The sequence below is a fragment of the Triturus cristatus genome, chromosome 7, assembly GCF_964204655.1.
Source record: "Triturus cristatus chromosome 7, aTriCri1.1, whole genome shotgun sequence".
In the NCBI taxonomy this organism is placed as follows: Eukaryota; Metazoa; Chordata; class Amphibia; order Caudata; family Salamandridae; genus Triturus; species Triturus cristatus.
In genome coordinates, this window is record NC_140590.1 from 351,135,096 (window position 1) to 351,153,567 (window position 18,472).

General features: G+C 42.6%; 1 protein-coding gene across 4 annotated transcripts in view; it reads left to right on the forward strand.

The window, feature by feature from the left end:
• The window catches only part of SACK1E (scaffolding CK1 anchoring protein E), a 368,519-nt gene extending 352,519 nt beyond the window's left edge, over positions 1-16,000 (forward strand). For 2 of the 4 annotated variants that reach the window (XM_085616492.1, XM_085616491.1), the window contains exon 6: positions 13,986-16,000. In XM_085616492.1, the coding sequence (XP_085472618.1) occupies positions 13,986-14,231 (246 nt within the window). In that variant the 3' untranslated portion in view covers positions 14,232-16,000. The remainder of the gene's footprint in view (positions 1-13,985) is intronic. The other 2 variants (XM_085616494.1, XM_085616493.1) reach the window with 1 other exon arrangement.
• Positions 16,001-18,472: the final 2,472 nt, after the last annotated feature.

Genomic DNA, 18,472 nt, shown 5'->3' on the forward strand with positions numbered 1-18,472 from the left:
CAGATTTACAAAAGCATGTATCCTTGGGGAGCACCAAATCCTTAAGCCTCCCATGGGGGCAGTTATTTCCTCTATGTGGATTGCAGCACACATAGAAAGAGGAAAAGCCCTCTTAACAGTGTTTCTGTTCAGGATAGGGAATGCTTCCTGCACAAAAACAATCCTGTTGACAACACAGGCACCCTTGTACAATGGTGCAGAGCTGGCTGTAGGCAGCTGAAACGGCACTAGCACAGGAAGAAAGGATAGAAATCCACCATATTGCATAAATGCGATGCATTCCTGCCCTTTCACTTTGGAGTAGGGCAGGAAAGCAAGATGACTTGCAGGAAAGCATGGTGACTTGCTGTGCGGCCCTACAAAAAAATCCGCCTAAAAAAGGGTCTATGTCTTGGTGACTCACATTATCATATAATTCTGTGAATCCTAGCATACTGATTCCACTGCAATGTTATGTATATTCACAATGTAAAACTCTAATAATTTTTTCAAACATGAATCTGCATAGCGAGTGCCTGCAACCCCAAAGGAAGGCTCGGAATACTGCAGCATACCTTGGAACAACTCTGCCTGCTGCATGAAATGATTAAATAAACTTAGAGTTGTGCTGATTTCAGACAGGTTTCTTTCTTGCACTATTTGCCCTGCCAAAAAATCTCTTCTCTTTTTTTCTACAAATATCTTCTCTTTTTTCTACAACATTAGAAACATGTATTCACACGGGGGGCGTGGCTTGCGCGCCGCTACGAGATGGCGGGTTGCGCTTGAGCTCTGTGCTGAGCGAGGACGTCGGAGGATTATATACTGCTTCATATTGCCCCTTAACTGCGGAAAAAATGGCCTTCATATCCCTACTGCTGCCGTGTGCGACCTGAGAGGGATTCCTGCTTCTGAAGCTCCCGGTGCCTGCATTTCTGCTGTTCTGAGGTGGCGCTCGGTGTTTTCACGAGCGGCCGCCATTTTGTTTTCCTAACTGACGAAGATGCGTTTTTCTCCACAACACGACGGCGATATTTCCACGGTTTTGCCAGGAATGCTGATAAACAGGTGCTGGTGACTATTTCCGTATTGCTGGAAGTCTAGGCTGGAAGTCTATATTGGTTTTCTCTCCTTACTCATGTTACATTGATACCTATGGTGAGACTATTTTTGGATTTTATTTGACCATACCTCTTTTCAGAGTGCCTCTAATGCCTCTATTTGGTGCTTTCTTGCTCTATGACACCCTGCTTCTTGGGTTTTTCTGATTTCGGAAGGCGTTTCTTTTGATACCTGCAGGACATGGTATTTTTGCCTTGAGATTCCTTTCCTTGCTCATGTAAGCCCGCTGGTGGTATTATCCTGTATTGGTTGCTGAAGGTGCGCTTTCCACTTTTTTACTCATTTCTTTTTTGTATACTAATATACTAGTATCCTTTGGATTTTTCCTTCCCTTCATTTCTCTGCGGTGCTGTATTTTGCCCTCGCTGTGGCAGTGTGCTCTATGGCTGCAAATATGAGCTTGTCACCAAATGCTAAAGACGCAAAGGACTCTAAAGCTTCTCTTAAGAGGTCCAAACAAGTGTCTCCTACACCTGACACTGGTCACAAAGACACCAATTCCACGCTTGAGTCTATTTTGACGCGCCTTAATGAGGTTCATGACATTGCGCAGTCTACCAAGACAAACACAGATTTGCTACAAGTGGAGGTGGCAGCCATTAGGAATGATTTTAAGGCTCTTTCCCTTCGTGTTTCAGCTACAGAAACTCGTATTAGTGGTGCAGAGGATACTATGCAAAAACAATCTAGGTCGCTTGGTCAGTTGGAACGCTCAATGGCGGCATTGCGGAGAGATCTCACTGAACAAGAAGATCGTAACCGCAGATCCAATCTGCGCATTTTTGGTCTTCCGGAGGATGCACCTTCTATGATTGAGTTCCTATAGCAGTGGCTTCCTTCCACGCTACAAATTTCTTTCCAAAGAGACTTTGAGCTGGAACGGGCACACCGTGTTCCCGCATTTCGCTCTAAATCTGCCACGCAACCAAGAGCGATAATTTTTAAGCCACTGCGTCATCAACATACGGAACAGATTCTGGCTCATATGCGGAAGGTTAAGGGTGTCTCATGGAATGGCCATCGCATTTCAATTTCTCAGGACTTTGCCAGGGACACGGTAATAAGGAGGAAGGGCTTTCTTAATCTTCGGAAGCGTCTCTCTGAGATGAACATTCCCTTCTTTTTTTCTGGTCCCTCAAAATTCCGTATTACCTTCAAAGGTCGTTCCAGAATCTTTGATGAACCTGCTGATTTGGCCTTGTTTCTGGATAATCAGATGGAGTTGCAGATGGATCTACATGTGGAAGCGTCGCCTGCCCCTGGTTCCTCTGGCACCTGATGGGGTTACATATAACTGCAACGAGCTTTCTCTTATTCAGATCTATTAAGTTTATCTTTTTTAGGTCTGTGTGGTGGTCTTAATGACCATTATTGTTGGTGTGCTGTTGCTGTTTTTCTTGTGCGTGACGGTGTAGCTCAGTGTGGGCTGTGTTTTCTCTCCGTTTTTCTGGGATACCTTCGTATCTCTATGATGGAGTGACCATTGTCTCTGGTGTGTCTACTCTATATATTTTCTAATATTTCGTAGTATTGTTTCCTGATAGGTCAATCTTTTTTCTCTTTGCTTGCTTTTATCCGTGTCAGGGTACGGTTCATTCTTGTTCTTCCTTTCTCCCTGACTTCCATTAATGTTATCTCCATTGGCGTATGGTTAATTTGGTCTTATCGCGTATTGTTCTTCCTTTTGTTGTTTTTATCTCTATAGAATATGCTATTGATTATTATCTGTACTGTTTTATGGTTTGGTGTGCATTAATTGTGTGGTGGTCTTAATGCCCATTGTTGTTGGTGTGCTGTTGTTTTCCTTGTGCGTGACGGTGTAGCTTAGTGTGGGCTGTGTTTTCTCTCCGTTTTCTGGGATACCTTCGTATCTCTATGATGATGTGACCATTGTCTCCGGTGTGTCTACTCTATGTATTTTCTAATATTTCGTAGTATTGTTTCCTGATAGTTCAATCTTTTTCCTCTTTGCTTGTTTTTTATCCGTGTCAGGGTCCGGTTCATTTTTGTTCTTCCTCTCTCCCTGACTTCCATTAATGTTATCTCCGTTGTCGTATTGTTAATTTGGTCTTCTCGCGTGTTCCTCCTTTTGTTGTTTTTGTCTCTATAGATTATGTCATTGATTATTATCTGTACTGTTCTATGGTTTGATGTGTATTAATTGCTTCATGGATACCTATCAATTGCTGTATATAGAGTTAAATTTAAGTTCTGTATAGCCAATTGTTATATTTTATTTCATTGCTTTTTCAATGATTGGTCTGTTTCTTTAGTATTATTATCTGCCTATTTCTTATTAGGTCCAATTTACCATATTTATATTGCATTTTATTGTCTCATGTTCTTTTTACTTATATAGTTATATATTTAGATACGCTTGCCTCTTTAAATTAATATTAAGTATAACAAGTGTTATATATTTGTGGATAGTTAACTAGATGCCCCTCTTTAAATGGTACATTTTTTAGTATATACTTGCTTCTTCTATTTATCCTCCATAGGGCTTCATGGATTGTTTTTCCTGATCAACTATTTCATCCTTTACTTTATTATGTTTCATTTATTCTCTTCATACTATACCTTATAGTCTTCTGTGGAAAGTTATCTCTTTTTCTTTATTCTTTCCTGCTCTTCACGAGGTGTGTGTCGGTTTTGATGCTACCTCATATTAGAGATAGTTATTAGCTTATTTTTCATCATGTCCTCATTTCTAACATTGATCTCCTTCTCTCTTCTGCTTTCTCCTTTCTTTTTGACATAATGTATTTGTTCCTATTTATCAAGTTGGTATATACATTTCGCCGGTTAGACTTACATGATGAATTGTTTTTGGAATACTCTAATGAATTCTAGTTCATATTTCAGATATTTCTTTTTCTTAGTTAAGTACAATCAGTTATGTTCTGTATTGGGGCTGTTTATGCTGATTGTATTTATTCCTCGTGATGATCCCCTTGCTCATCTTCCCATGTTCCCCCTAGTATGAATTTGGTCTTTTTCAGACCTTCCTTGTTGGTTCTTCTCTCTCTTCTTCTGTTTCCTTTCCTGCTTTCTTTTTCCTCTTCTCTCTCCTTTTCTCTTCGGATTTCCTCCTTGGATTCTCCCTGTTCTGTGTTGTTGTCTGGTGTCTGTGCTCGAATTTGGTTGGTTGTTGTATATCCTCTATCAATTATAGAATATCATCTTTCCCTATTATTGGTTCTATGTCTGGACTGAATATACTTTCCCTTAATGTGAAAGGATTAAATCACCCAGTTAAAAGGTCAAAAATATTAGATTACTGTAAATCCCTTTCTTCGGATCTAGTTATTTTTTAAGAGACAAAGGTCTCTGCCGGAGAGGTGCTATTTTTGAAGAAAGCATGGGTCTCTGATGTTGCTTGTTCAGATGCTTGTGGCAAAAGAAACGGGGTAATTACTTTGGTCTCCAAACATTCGGGTTTATCTATTGTTTCCTCTGAACAGGATACAGAGGCACGTTGGTTATTATCTAAGTTGACTGATGGTAATGCTGATCTCTTTGTCATGAATATCTATGCCCCTAACAAGGATGACCCGTCTTTTTGGAGAGTAATCACCAAAAAGCTAAATGACACACCTCATTCTGATAATCTTATTGTAGGTGGAGATTTTAATTTACCAATTGATCCTATCCTAGATAGGAACTCTGCCTTTAATTTTCGTCCTCTTAAATCACATAAACAAATGATTAATATGTGCTCTCTTATCCATCTTCAGGATGTCTGGCGTCTTCATAATCCTACTGGCTGTGATTTTTCCTTCTTTTCATCCCCCCATTCTTCTTTTTCACGTATTGATTATCTTTTGGTTCACTCCTCTCTTGTTCAATCTTCCTCATCTCCGCTTATTCCTCCTATTTTGATTTCTGACCATGCCGCGGTGACGTTCACACTCTTGTCTTTTACCCCTAGAGTGAGGCCTCGATCTTGGAGGCTAAACACGGAAATCTTACATGATGATTCCCAAGTTCGGGAGTTCTCCAATGCTATTGAGACGTTTTTCCGTGAGAATGTTGGTTCAGTTGATTCCCATGTTGTACTTTGGGACTCTTTTAAATGTACTTTCCGTGGTCAGGTCATCAAATGTATGGCAAGGAGAAACGCTGCCATTAAAAAGGAGCTCACGGACTTAGCAGCTGAGATTAAAACTCAGGAATCTCTTTTTCGACAATCTAAAGATAAATCTTGCCTACAATCTATTAAGAATTTAAAATATACATACAATACTATAGTCACTAAGAGAGCGCATATAGGTCTTCAGGCTCAGAAATCGAAGAAGTTGTTGTTGAAAAATCGTGCTGGCAAGATGCTTGCGGCTACATTAAAGCTCCAGGTCCTGATGGATATCCTATTCTGTTTTATAAAAACTTTATATCTGAGATTGTGCCGCAACTTCAGTCCGTCTTTGATGCTTTTATTAAAGATGGTTCTGTATCTGGTTCTTCTGCTGATGCTACTATTGTAGTAATTCCCAAAGAAGAAAAGATCATTCGGATCCCAAGAATTTTCGTCCTATTTCTCTTCTTAACATGGAAGCTAAGATTTTTGCTAAAATCTTAGCTAAACGTCTAGAATCTCTTATTCCTCAATTGGTTCATCCTTCTCAAACAGGTTTTGTAAAGGGGCGTCTTGCACGTGATAATATCCGTACTTTTTGTCACATTCTTGGCTCTGCTAAGCGTTCCAATCTTCCGGCGGCGGCCTTGGCCCTTGATGCTGAAAAAGCCTTTGATAAGGTCTCTTGGCCTTTTCTACGAGCTGTTTTATGTGCACACAATCTTGGTGACTCCTTTATCCATATGGTTATGTCTCTTTACTCCCGACCTAGAGCTAACATCAGAGTAAATGGAGTTACGTCGTCCTTTTTTAATCTTCGCCAGGGTACTAGGCAAGGATGTCCCTTGTCTCCTCTTTTATTTTTGTTATCCATTGATCCTCTTCTTAGAATGATTGACCTTCATCCAGACATTAAGGAATTCTCTTTTGGGTCTCATCAGATAAAATCAGCTGCTTATGCGGATGATGTTCTTATTTTTTCTGACGATATTGCATTGGCCATCCCTGCTATTTCTGATACGATTTCTCTTTTCTCCAAGGTTTCAGGATATACCCTGAACAAAGATAAGACAGAGATGTTCCCCTTAAATGCTTATTGTTTCTCTTCCCATATGGGTTCGGCGGGTTTTAAGTGGCAATCCAAGCAACTAAAATATTTGGGTATCTATTTTTGTTCCACTCTCTATGCTACGGTTACTTATAATGAGTCTCAAACTATTCTTAAGGTGCGACGCCTTTTAGAAACTTGGTCTCCGAAGCATATTTCCTGGTGGAATCGTTTGCAGACCCTTAAAATGATGATAACACCTATTATTAATTTTGTTTCCTCTATGCTTCCAGTAAGGCTTTCTGATTCCTTCTTTCATGAACTTGATTTACTTACTTCCAAATTCTTATGGAATAACAGAAGGGCTAGAATTGCCTATAAATTCTTACGGAAATCTTATGATATGGGAGGATGTAATTTTCCTGATTGGGGGAAGTATCAAACTGCCTTTCTGGCGTCCCAGGGTGCTCTTTGGTTTTCTTCTCCCTCGATTCATGTTCCATCCTGGTTACTAATAGAACAAGCACTGGCCTCCCCGTTGCCGACTGCCTCTCTTTTAACCACAAATACCCTTTCTATTCCATTCTCTCGATCTATTATTTTAGATACTATTGCTGCGGTCCGCAAAGTGGATAAGAAAGTGGCAATTCCACTGCATAAAACTAGATGGTCGTCTATTTGGCGGAATTCTAAAATCAAAATCAATATTGATCCAGAGTTAATGTCTTATTGGGCTGCGAAAGGTATCTCACTTGTTAAACATCTCTATGACACTAACAATGATCCTTTCCCTTTCTCATCCCTAGCTCAACAATTTTCTCTATCTAACTTAGACTTCTATACCTTTCCCAAGATAAAGGTAGCACTTGCTAAAGTGCACCATCATCCTTCCTCCTCTACGATTACGCTTTTTCAATTATGGATCAGGACTGGTCATGTAGCGTCTAGGATTTATAAATTCTTGTCGTCCTCTACACTTCCTTCCCAAACTGTTGTACAGCAAAAATGGTTACATCATTTTGATCATAGTGTTACCGATCATATCTCTTCAGACACATGGCACGGTATTGGTAAATTTTCTCTTCGTAACAAAATCGCCCCCTCCTTAATGCAGTCTAAGTTTTTCTCTATTAATCTTCTTCACTGGACTCCCGTTCGTTTGTATTCACTAAATCTCAAAGAAGACAACCTGTGTTGGAGTTGTGGCCTTTTACCAGGCGATTTTCAACATATGTTCTTTGATTGCTCCCTTCTCCAACCCTTTTGGAATTTAGTTCACAAACATCTCATGCTAATCTTTAATATTGAATTCCAACTTTCCTTTCCATTAATCCTTCTAGGTCCGTTGGCGGCCCCAGTCCCTCTGCCTTTAGATTTCATGGAATTACAATTGTTGGATCTCTTATTGACTATTGCAGTCAAAGTAATTCTCATGGAGTGGAAATCCTTCTCTTCAGTTTCTTACCACACTTGGTGGCTTGGGTTTCCTTTCTACGAAGTGCTCATACGTCAGTTGATCACGCGCACCTTTCTCCCTTTATATCTACTGGCGTTTGGAAAGCGTTAGATAAGTACATGGACCTGGTCTCTGAGGGGTTGGTGGATCAATATCCTTTTGATTTGTCTGGTTAATGTTGTCTTGTATGTTGGGTGACTCCTTTGGAAATCCTCTTCTCTTCCTTCGATCCCCCCTGTCTTTCTTTCTCTTTTTTCATCTCTTTTCCACTTTTTCCATCTTTTCTTCTTTCCTTTCTTTTTTCCTCTCATCCCTAATTGTTATCTGATGGTGATACTCTTCATAATTACTTCTGCCGGATATCAACTTGTTTCTTCTCTCCTTAATTAATTCTATTTATCTGATATCTGCAGATTAATGAAGGACAAGGTTGTGTTTGCTTATTATTTAATTTTAATCGAACATATTTATTGTCTTTGTCTGATATTAATTGTATCACCTTTGCTTGTATCTTATGTCCCTATTTGCTTCCTTAAAATAATAAAATTCTTTTGAAATCAAAAAGAAACATGTATTCACACATTTAATCTCACAAGCCACTGACCTTTACTGAGTGAATTAGATTTGTCTTTGCATGCTCAGGAAGTGTACTACAGATTCTGGTAAAAAACCTATCTGCATTTCCTCATGAAACAATACAGGTCACAGCCGTTCTGCGACTTCAGCCAATAAATTAATCAGAGCCTATTTCTCACTGGAAACCTACTGTTAGCTCAGAAAACTCCAGCAAGCTGCTCGAAATAATGTCATGATCTACAGGCACTTTAATCTAACTTTATCATTCAAAGGCAAACATCCTTCTAAGAAGCAATTGCAGAAGTTCCTCAGTGTAGGTTGATTTCCTGTAATGCCGGTTGGATTGGACTAGAGCAAGTCACATTTCAGATTGGAGCCTGATGTGTGGCTGTGCCAAAATACCAGTTTAATTAAAAAAGTACTCTTAACACTTCAACACTGTGCTAGTGATGGAACTTATAAACTGTCTGCATGACACAAAACACCATCGAACAATGCCAAATATTTGAGGATTCAACAAAAATCGCCAAATCACATGCCAGGTTCCTAGACTGGAATACCTAATAAAAAAAGAGCCAGATTAAAAATTCCTTCATGAAGTTAAAATAGTAGCTTTGGAGATGAGCTGTTTAAAGGGGGATGCTGGACAGTCTAGTGACTAGAGTTGAAACAAGCATTGACAAAGCCAATAAGTCTTACCCATGCAAGAGCTATTGGCGTTGCCAATATGTTTTAGCAATGTTGTACACCAGAGTGGCTGCTGCTCAGTATGGCTAAAAGTCAGTAGGGTAAAGGAGAGTGGAGTGGAGTGTCGTAAAGTGTAGTCGAGTGGAGTGTTATGGAGTGGTGTACAGTAAAGTTGAGTGGCATGGAGAAGAGTGAAGTGGAGTGTCATTGAGTAGCATATAAGATTGTGGAGTTTTGTGGAAGGGGTAGAGTGTCGTAGATTGGAAGGGCATAGAGTTGAGTGGCGTAGAGTGGAGTACAATGTCAGAGTTGAGTAGAGTGCCATAGAGTGGAGTGGCATAGAGTGTCATGCAGTGGTGTAGACCAAAGAGGAGTTCTGTAGAGGGTGTTGCGTAGAGTCGAGTAGAGTGGCGTGGAGTGGAGTGGAGTTGTATAAAGTGGAGTGGAGTGGCGTGGAGTACTGTGTCATAGAATAGAGTGGAGTAAGGTGGCATGAAGTGGCATGGAGGGAGTTGTGTAGAGTGTCGTGGAGTGGAGTGTTGTAGAATGGGGAAAGGAGTTGGCATAACGACTAGGGCAGTCAACCTCGAATCTGGGGAACTGGGTTCGAGTCTCGGCAATGACATTAAACATCCTGTGATTCTGGGCAAATCACTTAATCTCCCCGTGCCTAACAAAGAAAAAAATGAATGTGTCCTCATGTAATGCAACTGGTGCTATGTAAAGTGCTCTGATTAGAGCAATGCAGAGTAGATTGCAGTGGTGTAGAGTGCAACAGCACAGAGTGGAGTGGTGCAAAGAGGACTAGCGTGGCACAGAATGAAGTGGCATAGAGTGGAGTGGTGCAAGTTAAATTGGTTGAGCACAGAGGTGTAGAGTGCAGTTGTGTAGAGTGCAGTGGCGTGGAGTGTAGTGGTGGAGAAGAGTAAGGTGGCATAGAGTAAAGTGGCATAGAGTGCAGTTATGCAGAGTAGAGTTTCAGAGTGCAGGGTCATAGATTTCTGAGTCACAGAGTGGTACAGTGTAGAGTGGTGCAGAGAGCAGTCACATGGAGTACAATGGTGCAGAGTAGAATAGAGTGGCATAAACTGCAGTGTCGAAGAGTACAATGGTGTAGAGTGACATAGAGTGCAGTGGCATAGAGTAGAATGTTGTAGAGTATAGTGGCGTAAAGTGTGTTAGTGCAAAGTAGTTGGCATAGGTATAGTGGCATAAGGTGCATTGGTTTTGAGTAAAGTGGTGTAGAGTGTATTGGCGTAGAGTCCAATGATTTAGAGTAGAGAGGTGCAACGTAGAGTGCAGTGGCATAGGGAGGAGGGGCGTAGAGTGCAGCGGCTTAAAGTCCAGGTGTGCCAGATTATTTCAGGGTAGAGGGGAGTGGTGCAAGGCAGAGAATAGTTGTGCAGGCTAGAGTACAGTGGCGTGGAGCACAGTGGCATAGAGTAGAATGGCACAGCATTTATTGCAGTGGCATAGAAAGGAGGGGCGCTGAGTAGAGTAGAGTGGCATAAAGTGAAATGGCATCGACTGCAGTGGAGTAGATTGTTCCAGAGAAGAGTGAAGTGGCGTAGAGTAGAGTTGTGCTGGCTAGAGTAGAATGGTATAAAGTAGTGGTGTAAAGTGCATTGGCATAGAGTGCAGTGTTGCAATGTGGAGTGGTGCAGAGTGGAGTGGCCTAGACTGGAGTGGTGTAGAGTGCAGTGGTGCACAGTAGAGTGGGGTAGAGTGCACTGGCATAGAGTAGAGTGGTGCCAAGTAGAGTAGAGAAGCATAAAGTGCATTGGCGTAGAGTACAGTAGAGTGGTGTAGAGTGTCGCAGAGTGGCATAGAGTTCAGTGGCAGTGAGTGCAGTACTGCAGAGGAGAGTGTCGCTGAGTGCAGTGCTGTAGAGTGCATTGGTGTAGAGTGCAGTGGCATACAGGTGAGCAGATTAAAGTAACAGAGTGCAATGGTGTAGAGTGCTGTAGAGTGCAGAGGCATAACGTAGAGTATAGTGACAGACAGTACAGTGGTGCAGAGTAGATTGGCATAAAGTGCAGCAGGGTAGCCTGTATTGGTTCTGAGTAAAGTGGTGTAGAGTGCAGTGGCGTAGAGTGCATTGTGCAGGGTGTGGAGTGGTGCAGAGAGGAATAGAGTGCATAGACTACAGCAGCATAGAGTAGATTGTTTCAGAGTAGAGTGAAGTGTCGTAGAGTGCAGTGGTGCAGAGCAGATTTGAGTGGCTTAGAGTGGATTGGCTTAGAGTGCAGTGGCATAGAATGAGGCAATGCAGCATTCAGTGGCATAGAGTTCAGTGGTGTAAAGTGGCATAAATTAGAGTGGCAGAGAGTGCAGTGTTGCAGATTATACTGCCGTTTAGTGCAGTGGTACATAGTAGAGTGGCGTGGAGAGCATTGGTGTAGAATGCAGAGGCGGAGAGTACAGTGGAGTAGGGAACACTGGCATAGAGTGCAGTGACGCAGAATAGAGTGGTGTACAGTGCAGTGACAGTACAATGGTGTAGAGTGCAGTGGCGCAAAGTATAGTGACGTAGAGTAAAGTGGTGCTGAGTAGATTGGCGTAGAGTGCACTGGTTTTGAGTAAAGTGGTGTAGAGTGCAATGGCATAGAGTCCAGCGGCCTAGAGATGTACAGAGTACAGTTGAGGGGCGCTGAGTGCAGTGGCATTGAGTAGACTGTTTCAGAGTAGAGTGCATTTGTGCAGAGTAGATTAGCATTGTGTAGAGGTGATTGGCATAGAGTGCACTGGTGTAGAGTGGAGTGGTACAGAGTACAGTGCATTGGCAGCAAGTGTATTGGCATAGAGTGCAGAGTTGCAGAGTAGGGTGGCATAGAGTGTAGTGGCGTGGTGTTGAGTGCAGTGGCGAAGAGTGCAATCGTGCATCATAGAGTAGTGTGGGGTAGAGTACATTGGCATAGATTAGAGTGGTGTAGAGAAGAGTACAGTGATGCAGTGCGGAATGTAGTGGCATAATGTTGAGTGCTGCAGAGTAGAGTGGAGTGGGGTAATGTGGAGTATACATGGTATGGTAGCTTACCGATATTACAGACAACACATCTTCAATTGAAATGACCATTATATTTGCACCCACAGTTTTACTGATTAAAGTATACAGCGCACAAACAATAATTTGTGGTAATGTGATCATTCAATGTATTGAGTTGATTATCAGCACGGTTCATTTAGAGACATTTAAATTTAGTTTTGTGCTAGAAAAAAAATTAACAACGTACCGCCTTCCTCAAGCAGACCCCAGTAGCCAGCTTGATTGTCACATAAATCCTCTAACTTTAAAATCAGAGAAAGAAAAGTAAACACCAAGCTCCCTGGAAGGCCCATCTGATATTTGACCTCTGTCTTTCATTGCACAGCAATATGTGACAAGATAAGAACAAGATTTAAATGCCTGTTCACAGAAAGCGAGTTTGTCGAAGAAAACAGTAAACAGGATTTGGGCAACAGGATGGACAAACTCTAGCTGGACAGCCTAAAGCAAATAAAGCCTGCAAATTGAAAGCCATAGAATGTGAGTTACAAACCACATGGTAAGCCATGGCCAATGGCAAGCAATGGGCAGAATGCATTCCTAGGTCCACTTTCTGAATGTTCCCACAATGTCTTTAGCAAACCAAACAGCTGCGCTGTCTGGTAGCTGTGACCTAAAAAGACCTATTTTCCTTCACTTCTGCGATTCGCAGGAAGGACACACAATGGTCTGTGGTTACAGTCCATGGACCTCCGAGGAAACAGTGTGCACGTCATTGTTCTGGCAGGAACTTACTATGACTTCCCTCCAAATAAATATGTTTTAGTTGCTGTTACCATTATGTACGGCTAGAGCAAGCAACTGTCAAGTATATTACCGAAGGCGCTTCGGCAAAAACTATCAGGGGCTGTTAGAGACTTTTGTGCTGTCGTGAGTAGGTCAAAATGCACTTCTACTCCCCAGGTGCATTATACATTAAGGGATTTACCGATAAAATTAGTGACAAAATGTGCATAGTAAACCTATGGTGACAAGCTGACCTCGAGTCAAATAGTAGACAGGGAGGTAAAGCTTTTGAAAAAAGGTCTGTTGTATAGACAGAAAATGTGCGCAAATTGTCTGTTTTACGCGCAGATAGTTAGCTGATATAAGTATAAACACTGTGGGGCAGATTTATAAGCCCCTTGCAACACTTTTACGCCGCCGTTGCGTCACTTTTGTGACGCAGTGGTGACATAAACCATGCGCCACTTTGCGACTTAATTACAACGTGACGCTTCTAGGCAGATGTGTCACGTTGTAAAGCCCTGCGCCACATGAAACCTGCGTCAGGTTTCATGTGGGCGTTCTGTCGCAGGGTGGGCGTTCCCTCGCAGGAAAGCCCTGTAAAACTGACGCAGTGAAATCTACAAGATTTACTCAGGGTTTGCATTGGCGGTCAAGCGATTTGAAGCTTCGCAAAGTGTCACAAATGGCAGCGATGGAACACCTTTAACACACGAAAGCTGTTTTATGCTGAAAGTTGATCCTTGCTGTGTGCCCAAACCCCTTTGCAACCCCCCACCCCATCCCCTCTGCCTATGCATACAAGGTGATAAGGGGGTTCTGGGCCATGCCAGTGCACATACCTTAGGTTTTGGTGCAAAGATGGTTTACTAACATAGAGAGATTTGACTTTTCCCCAAATTCTAGGGTCCAAGAAAACCAAATGCAAGGAAGGGGTCAAGCAGTATATTTCCTGATATACCTACATGCAATATGTGTCAACACATCTTTTTGTCCTGGAGGGACAAGCTCCAGTAAAAAACCCTAGACTAGGCAGACCGAGGTTTCTTGTGACACAGAACAACTAGATTCAGCATGACATATTCATCAGGCAACTCTTGTTAAATCTGGTGCTGTGCTATTTTCTGTCCTTTTTGTACAATGCATTGATGCATGTTTTCATGCAGCGCTTCCTTGCATGAGGGACAGTAAGTCTGGGTTTTTGTTGCAGTGATTGTTTACTGTTGTTGCTGTCATGGATTTTAATCTTCTAAATTTTACATTTCTCCAGCAGGGCAAGTCCAGATACACGACCAAAGCCACCCCTGCCATGCTGCTGATGCGACAAAGAGCCCACCCCAATGAAGAAAGTAGACACCGGGAGCAGCCAGTCTACTACAATTCAAGTTTTAAGCCGCCCAATGCGTACTCTCCACTAAGACTGCAAGGACAACTGGTCCACGGCCTGCCAGGTGCCTCCCTAGCTAGACCCTGGATCAGCCCCACTCAGCACATGAGATCGAATCATCACTACTGATATTTGGAATGGAGTTTGTTTTTACCAAAGCATAAAATGCCACAGGATCAAGTCTTGGCATCGACTTTGCTACGTCATGGGAGCTAGTCCGCCCCCTGCGACCGAACACAAGCAGGAGTTAAACACTTCCTGAGCCAGGATGGCGACTACGTGTGATGTGCTGAATCTGGATGGTTGAAACAAGGTCTGCATGATCATGAAGGAAGTTAACTCTGAACCTCTGTGGAACTCTTGGGCACTGATTGCATTGCTTGCTTCAGATTGGCTGCATTCATGGGTGTATCCTAAAGGCATCATCACTTGCTTCAGATTGGCTGCATTCATGGGTGTATCCTAAAGGCATCATCACTTGCTTCAGATTGGCTGCATTCATGGGTGTATCCTAAAGGCATCATCACTTGCTTCAGATTGGCTGCATTCATGGGTGTATCCTAAAGGCATCATCACTTGCTTCAGATTGGCTGCATTCATGGGTGTATCCTAAAGGCATCATCACTTGCTTCAGATTGGCTGCATTCATGGGTGTATCCTAAAGGCATCATCACTATTTACTCAGGAAACGTGTAAGATTGTGTAGTAATACTTGGATACCACCTGATGTTTGCTGGTAGCCCACTTGCATTAATTCAGGGGTATCATTAGAACCTCTTGTGTGGACATTGGTGATTTGGGGATTCTAAGCGGTTAAAAAACATTATTGGATTGAATCAATTGGTATCCTGAAATGCCACTGAATTATTTTATGGATGGAAACGATAAAAGCACTTGGACTCATTCTTGAAAGAATCTTGAAGCACCTGTCTGGTTAAAAAAATATTTTTTTAGGTACTCTTTGAAACTATCCAGGGGTGCACTGGTAAAATGTTTAGCCACATACTTTTTGGATTATTTTAGGGCACGGGGGCACTGATTAAATTAGACGTTCAGTTATACCTAAATGTCAACTGGTGAAAGCGGGTACGTCTCTGTAGGTGAAGACAGTACTCCAGAGTATACGTGTTTGATGACACTATGGATTTCAATAAACGTAACTAGATTTTCAGAGAGCAGGAGTTGCCTCTGGACGTCTTACGCCTGATGCTGTGAGTCTGTGGTGAGCGATGGCTAATTGTACCTCAATAAACAAAGGCTATAGCCTTTTCAGAGACGTATTTTTTTTTTTACAACAAATTCATATTGGTATAGATTCGATGTCTTATGTCTTCTTTGGGTATCTTACGATGGGAATCACAGCCTTGAACTGGACAAAATGTGAATATGTGAAAATCAACGCAATCCTGCTTGTATAATTCAATACGTGTTGCTACAATCCCTACTTGTCATACAAATAGTTTTACAACATGGTATGGAATTTTCTTTTTCTGAAGGAAAAGATGTCTGATAGACTGAGGTCCTAAGAGCTCCTTTTATATTAAATCAGCCTTGCGTCCTCAGAATGAATTCAAAGATTTAATTGCTGTGTAACAACATAGATTGCTGGCTTTTTTTACATCTTCATATGAAGTTTGTATAACTGATTTTATTTCACAACTGAGGTTGAATATAAGCATGTTCCTTTAGATAATGAGGAATGATATACAAATGACATTATCATGTTGCAGACCTTTCCTATGAATGTCCTTATTTCCAGTACAAGATACATTTCCGTGTGAGTAGAAAACCACGTGGAGTTACATTGGAGTCAGATTGTAAATATTTTTTTAATGCATGTATTTTGTAATATTTTAATAAAATAAATTATCTGAGCTCTTTATTGCCATTCACTCCCATTTACGGCTATGTAATTTTAATTCACTGTTTAAGTAGTTTCAGATGATAAAATGATGCGATCAAAAACAGACCATCAAATCGCAATGGTTTACACAGCAAATGTGTTCATTAACTAAGTTTACTTCGGAAATAGGAATGGGAGTGGAGAAAGTCAGGATTACTGATAAGAAATTGTTAGATTTGGGGATCTCTAGTTGGCACAGGTAGGTACTTGTGACAAATAGGGACCCTTGCGTCTAGTCAGGGTAAGGGGGTACACTCCTAAAATAACCCCTGCTCACCCCCTTGGTAGCTTGGCACGAGCAGACAGGCTTATCTCAGAGGCAGCGTGTAAAGCATTTGTGAACACATACAGTAATCAAGTGACAACACTACAGAGGGACACCACACCAGTTTTATATCAAAAATAAGTATTCTTTATATAGACTTATCACAAGACTACAAACAACACAAATCCACAATAGTGTTACTTTAAAATGGTAGAATTTAGCTTAGTTCTCTTAAGATGGTAAATGCGACACTCAGAGTTCAATGTACCTTAAGATGCATAATGCAAGACAATGAAAGTGTTGCAATGATGGTGATGCGTTGAAGAACCGGTGCAAAGAAACAAAGATGGCGCTTTCTTCTTGATGCGACACGCTTCCCGGTGATGCGGCGGCGTCTGCTGCGACGTCGATCCTCTCCCCTGGCGATGCGAGTTGCTTCCACAACGATGCGAGCCGCGACAGGCCCTGCAATACTCTTCCCGGTTATGCGGCGGCATCTGCTGCGACGTCGATCCTCTTCTCCGGCGATGAGCCGCGACAGGCCCTGCAACACGCTTCTCGGAGATGCGGCAGCGTCTGATGCGACGTCGATCCTCGTCTCCTGCGATGAGCCACAACAGGCCCTGCGGCACGCTACCCAGTGATGCAGCGGCGTCTGCTGCGACATCGATCCTCTTCTCCTGGCGATACGAGGCGCTTCGGTGGACCTGCAATGACTCAACGATTCTTCTGCGACACGCTTCCCGGTGATGCGGTGGCGTCTGCTGTGACGTCGATCCTCTTCTCCGGTGATGCGAGGCGCTTCGTGTTGTGAATCGGCAGCGGCAGTTCGGTGACACGCTTCCTGTTCTTAAATCGCGCTTCCAGCTCCTTGCGACACGCAAGTCCTCAAAAAGTCCAGCACAACTGCAGGCACTTCAAGAGAACTCTTGGAGAGCTGGTGGGTGAAGTCTGTTGGCCCTGAGACTTCAGCAGGAGGCAAGCTCTTTTCCAAGCCCTTGGAGATCCTTCACAAGTTGAATAAAGTGCACACAAAGTCCTTTCCCTTTTCTTTGGCAGTCAGGCAACCACTGCAGGCCAATCCCCCAAGCAGCACATCATCTTAGGGATAGTCTCTCTTCAGTTTCTTCTGGTTCCACTCCTCAGCAAAGGTTTCTTCTTTTTTCCCACAGTGATCTAAAGTTCTTGGGTCTGGGTCCTTATATTTATACCCAGTTTCTCTTTGTTCTCTGAAGGCAGAGAGGCCTTTGCCTAGTCCAAACCAGTTCTGGTCAGTCCTGGAGCACTTTGTTGACAAGACGCCTTCTTTCCTTTCAGAGTGCAGGGCAGAGACATCAGACGCACAGGAGGTGGAGCCAACATTGTGGAGGGAAGGCACAGCCCTATTCAGGTCCCAGGTGCAACTCCTCCCACCCATCTAGATGCAGATCTCTCTATTCAGCCCTGTGCTGACTCACCCTGTCTCCTGGAATCCCCCAGCCCCTGTCACTCAAACTCCAGACAAAGAATACACAGGCAGGTTTGGATGGTTAGACAAGAAAATACCGACTTTCTAAAAGTGGTATTTTCAAACACAAAATGTTAAAACCAACTTCCCTAAAAGAAGTATTTTATCATTCTGAGTTCAGGCATACTAAATTCGAAATTCTTTCATGTTCCCTGAGTCAGTTAGGATTATAAGATGTAATAATCAAACTGTCCATTCTGGCCTATGGAGAACAGGTAGCCTTGCAATAGTGAAAAACAAACATGGCTGTAATTCACTAATAGAGCATGCCACACACACCAGGGCATGTCCTACCTTATACTTACAATGCACCCTGCCCTTGGGCCTACCATAGGGGTGTCTGATATGAAGAAAAGGGAAGGTTTAGGGACTGGCAAGTGGGTGCACTTACCAGTCCGCATGACAATACCAGACCGCACGCAGGCTCTGCAATGGCAGGCCTTAGAAACACTTTTACAGGCTGCTTCTGTGGGTGGCACAACCAGTGCTGCAAGCCCACCAGCAGTATTTGGATTACCAGCTCTGGGCACTCCTGGTGCACTGTACTAGGGTCTGACAGGTAAACCAAACCAACCAATCATGGAATCACAAATTCATATATCAATTTACGATAGGGAGCACTTGCACTGTGGCACTGGACAGCAGTGGCACAGTGCCCAAAGCATCTATCACCAGCAAAAACACATGAGGCAACA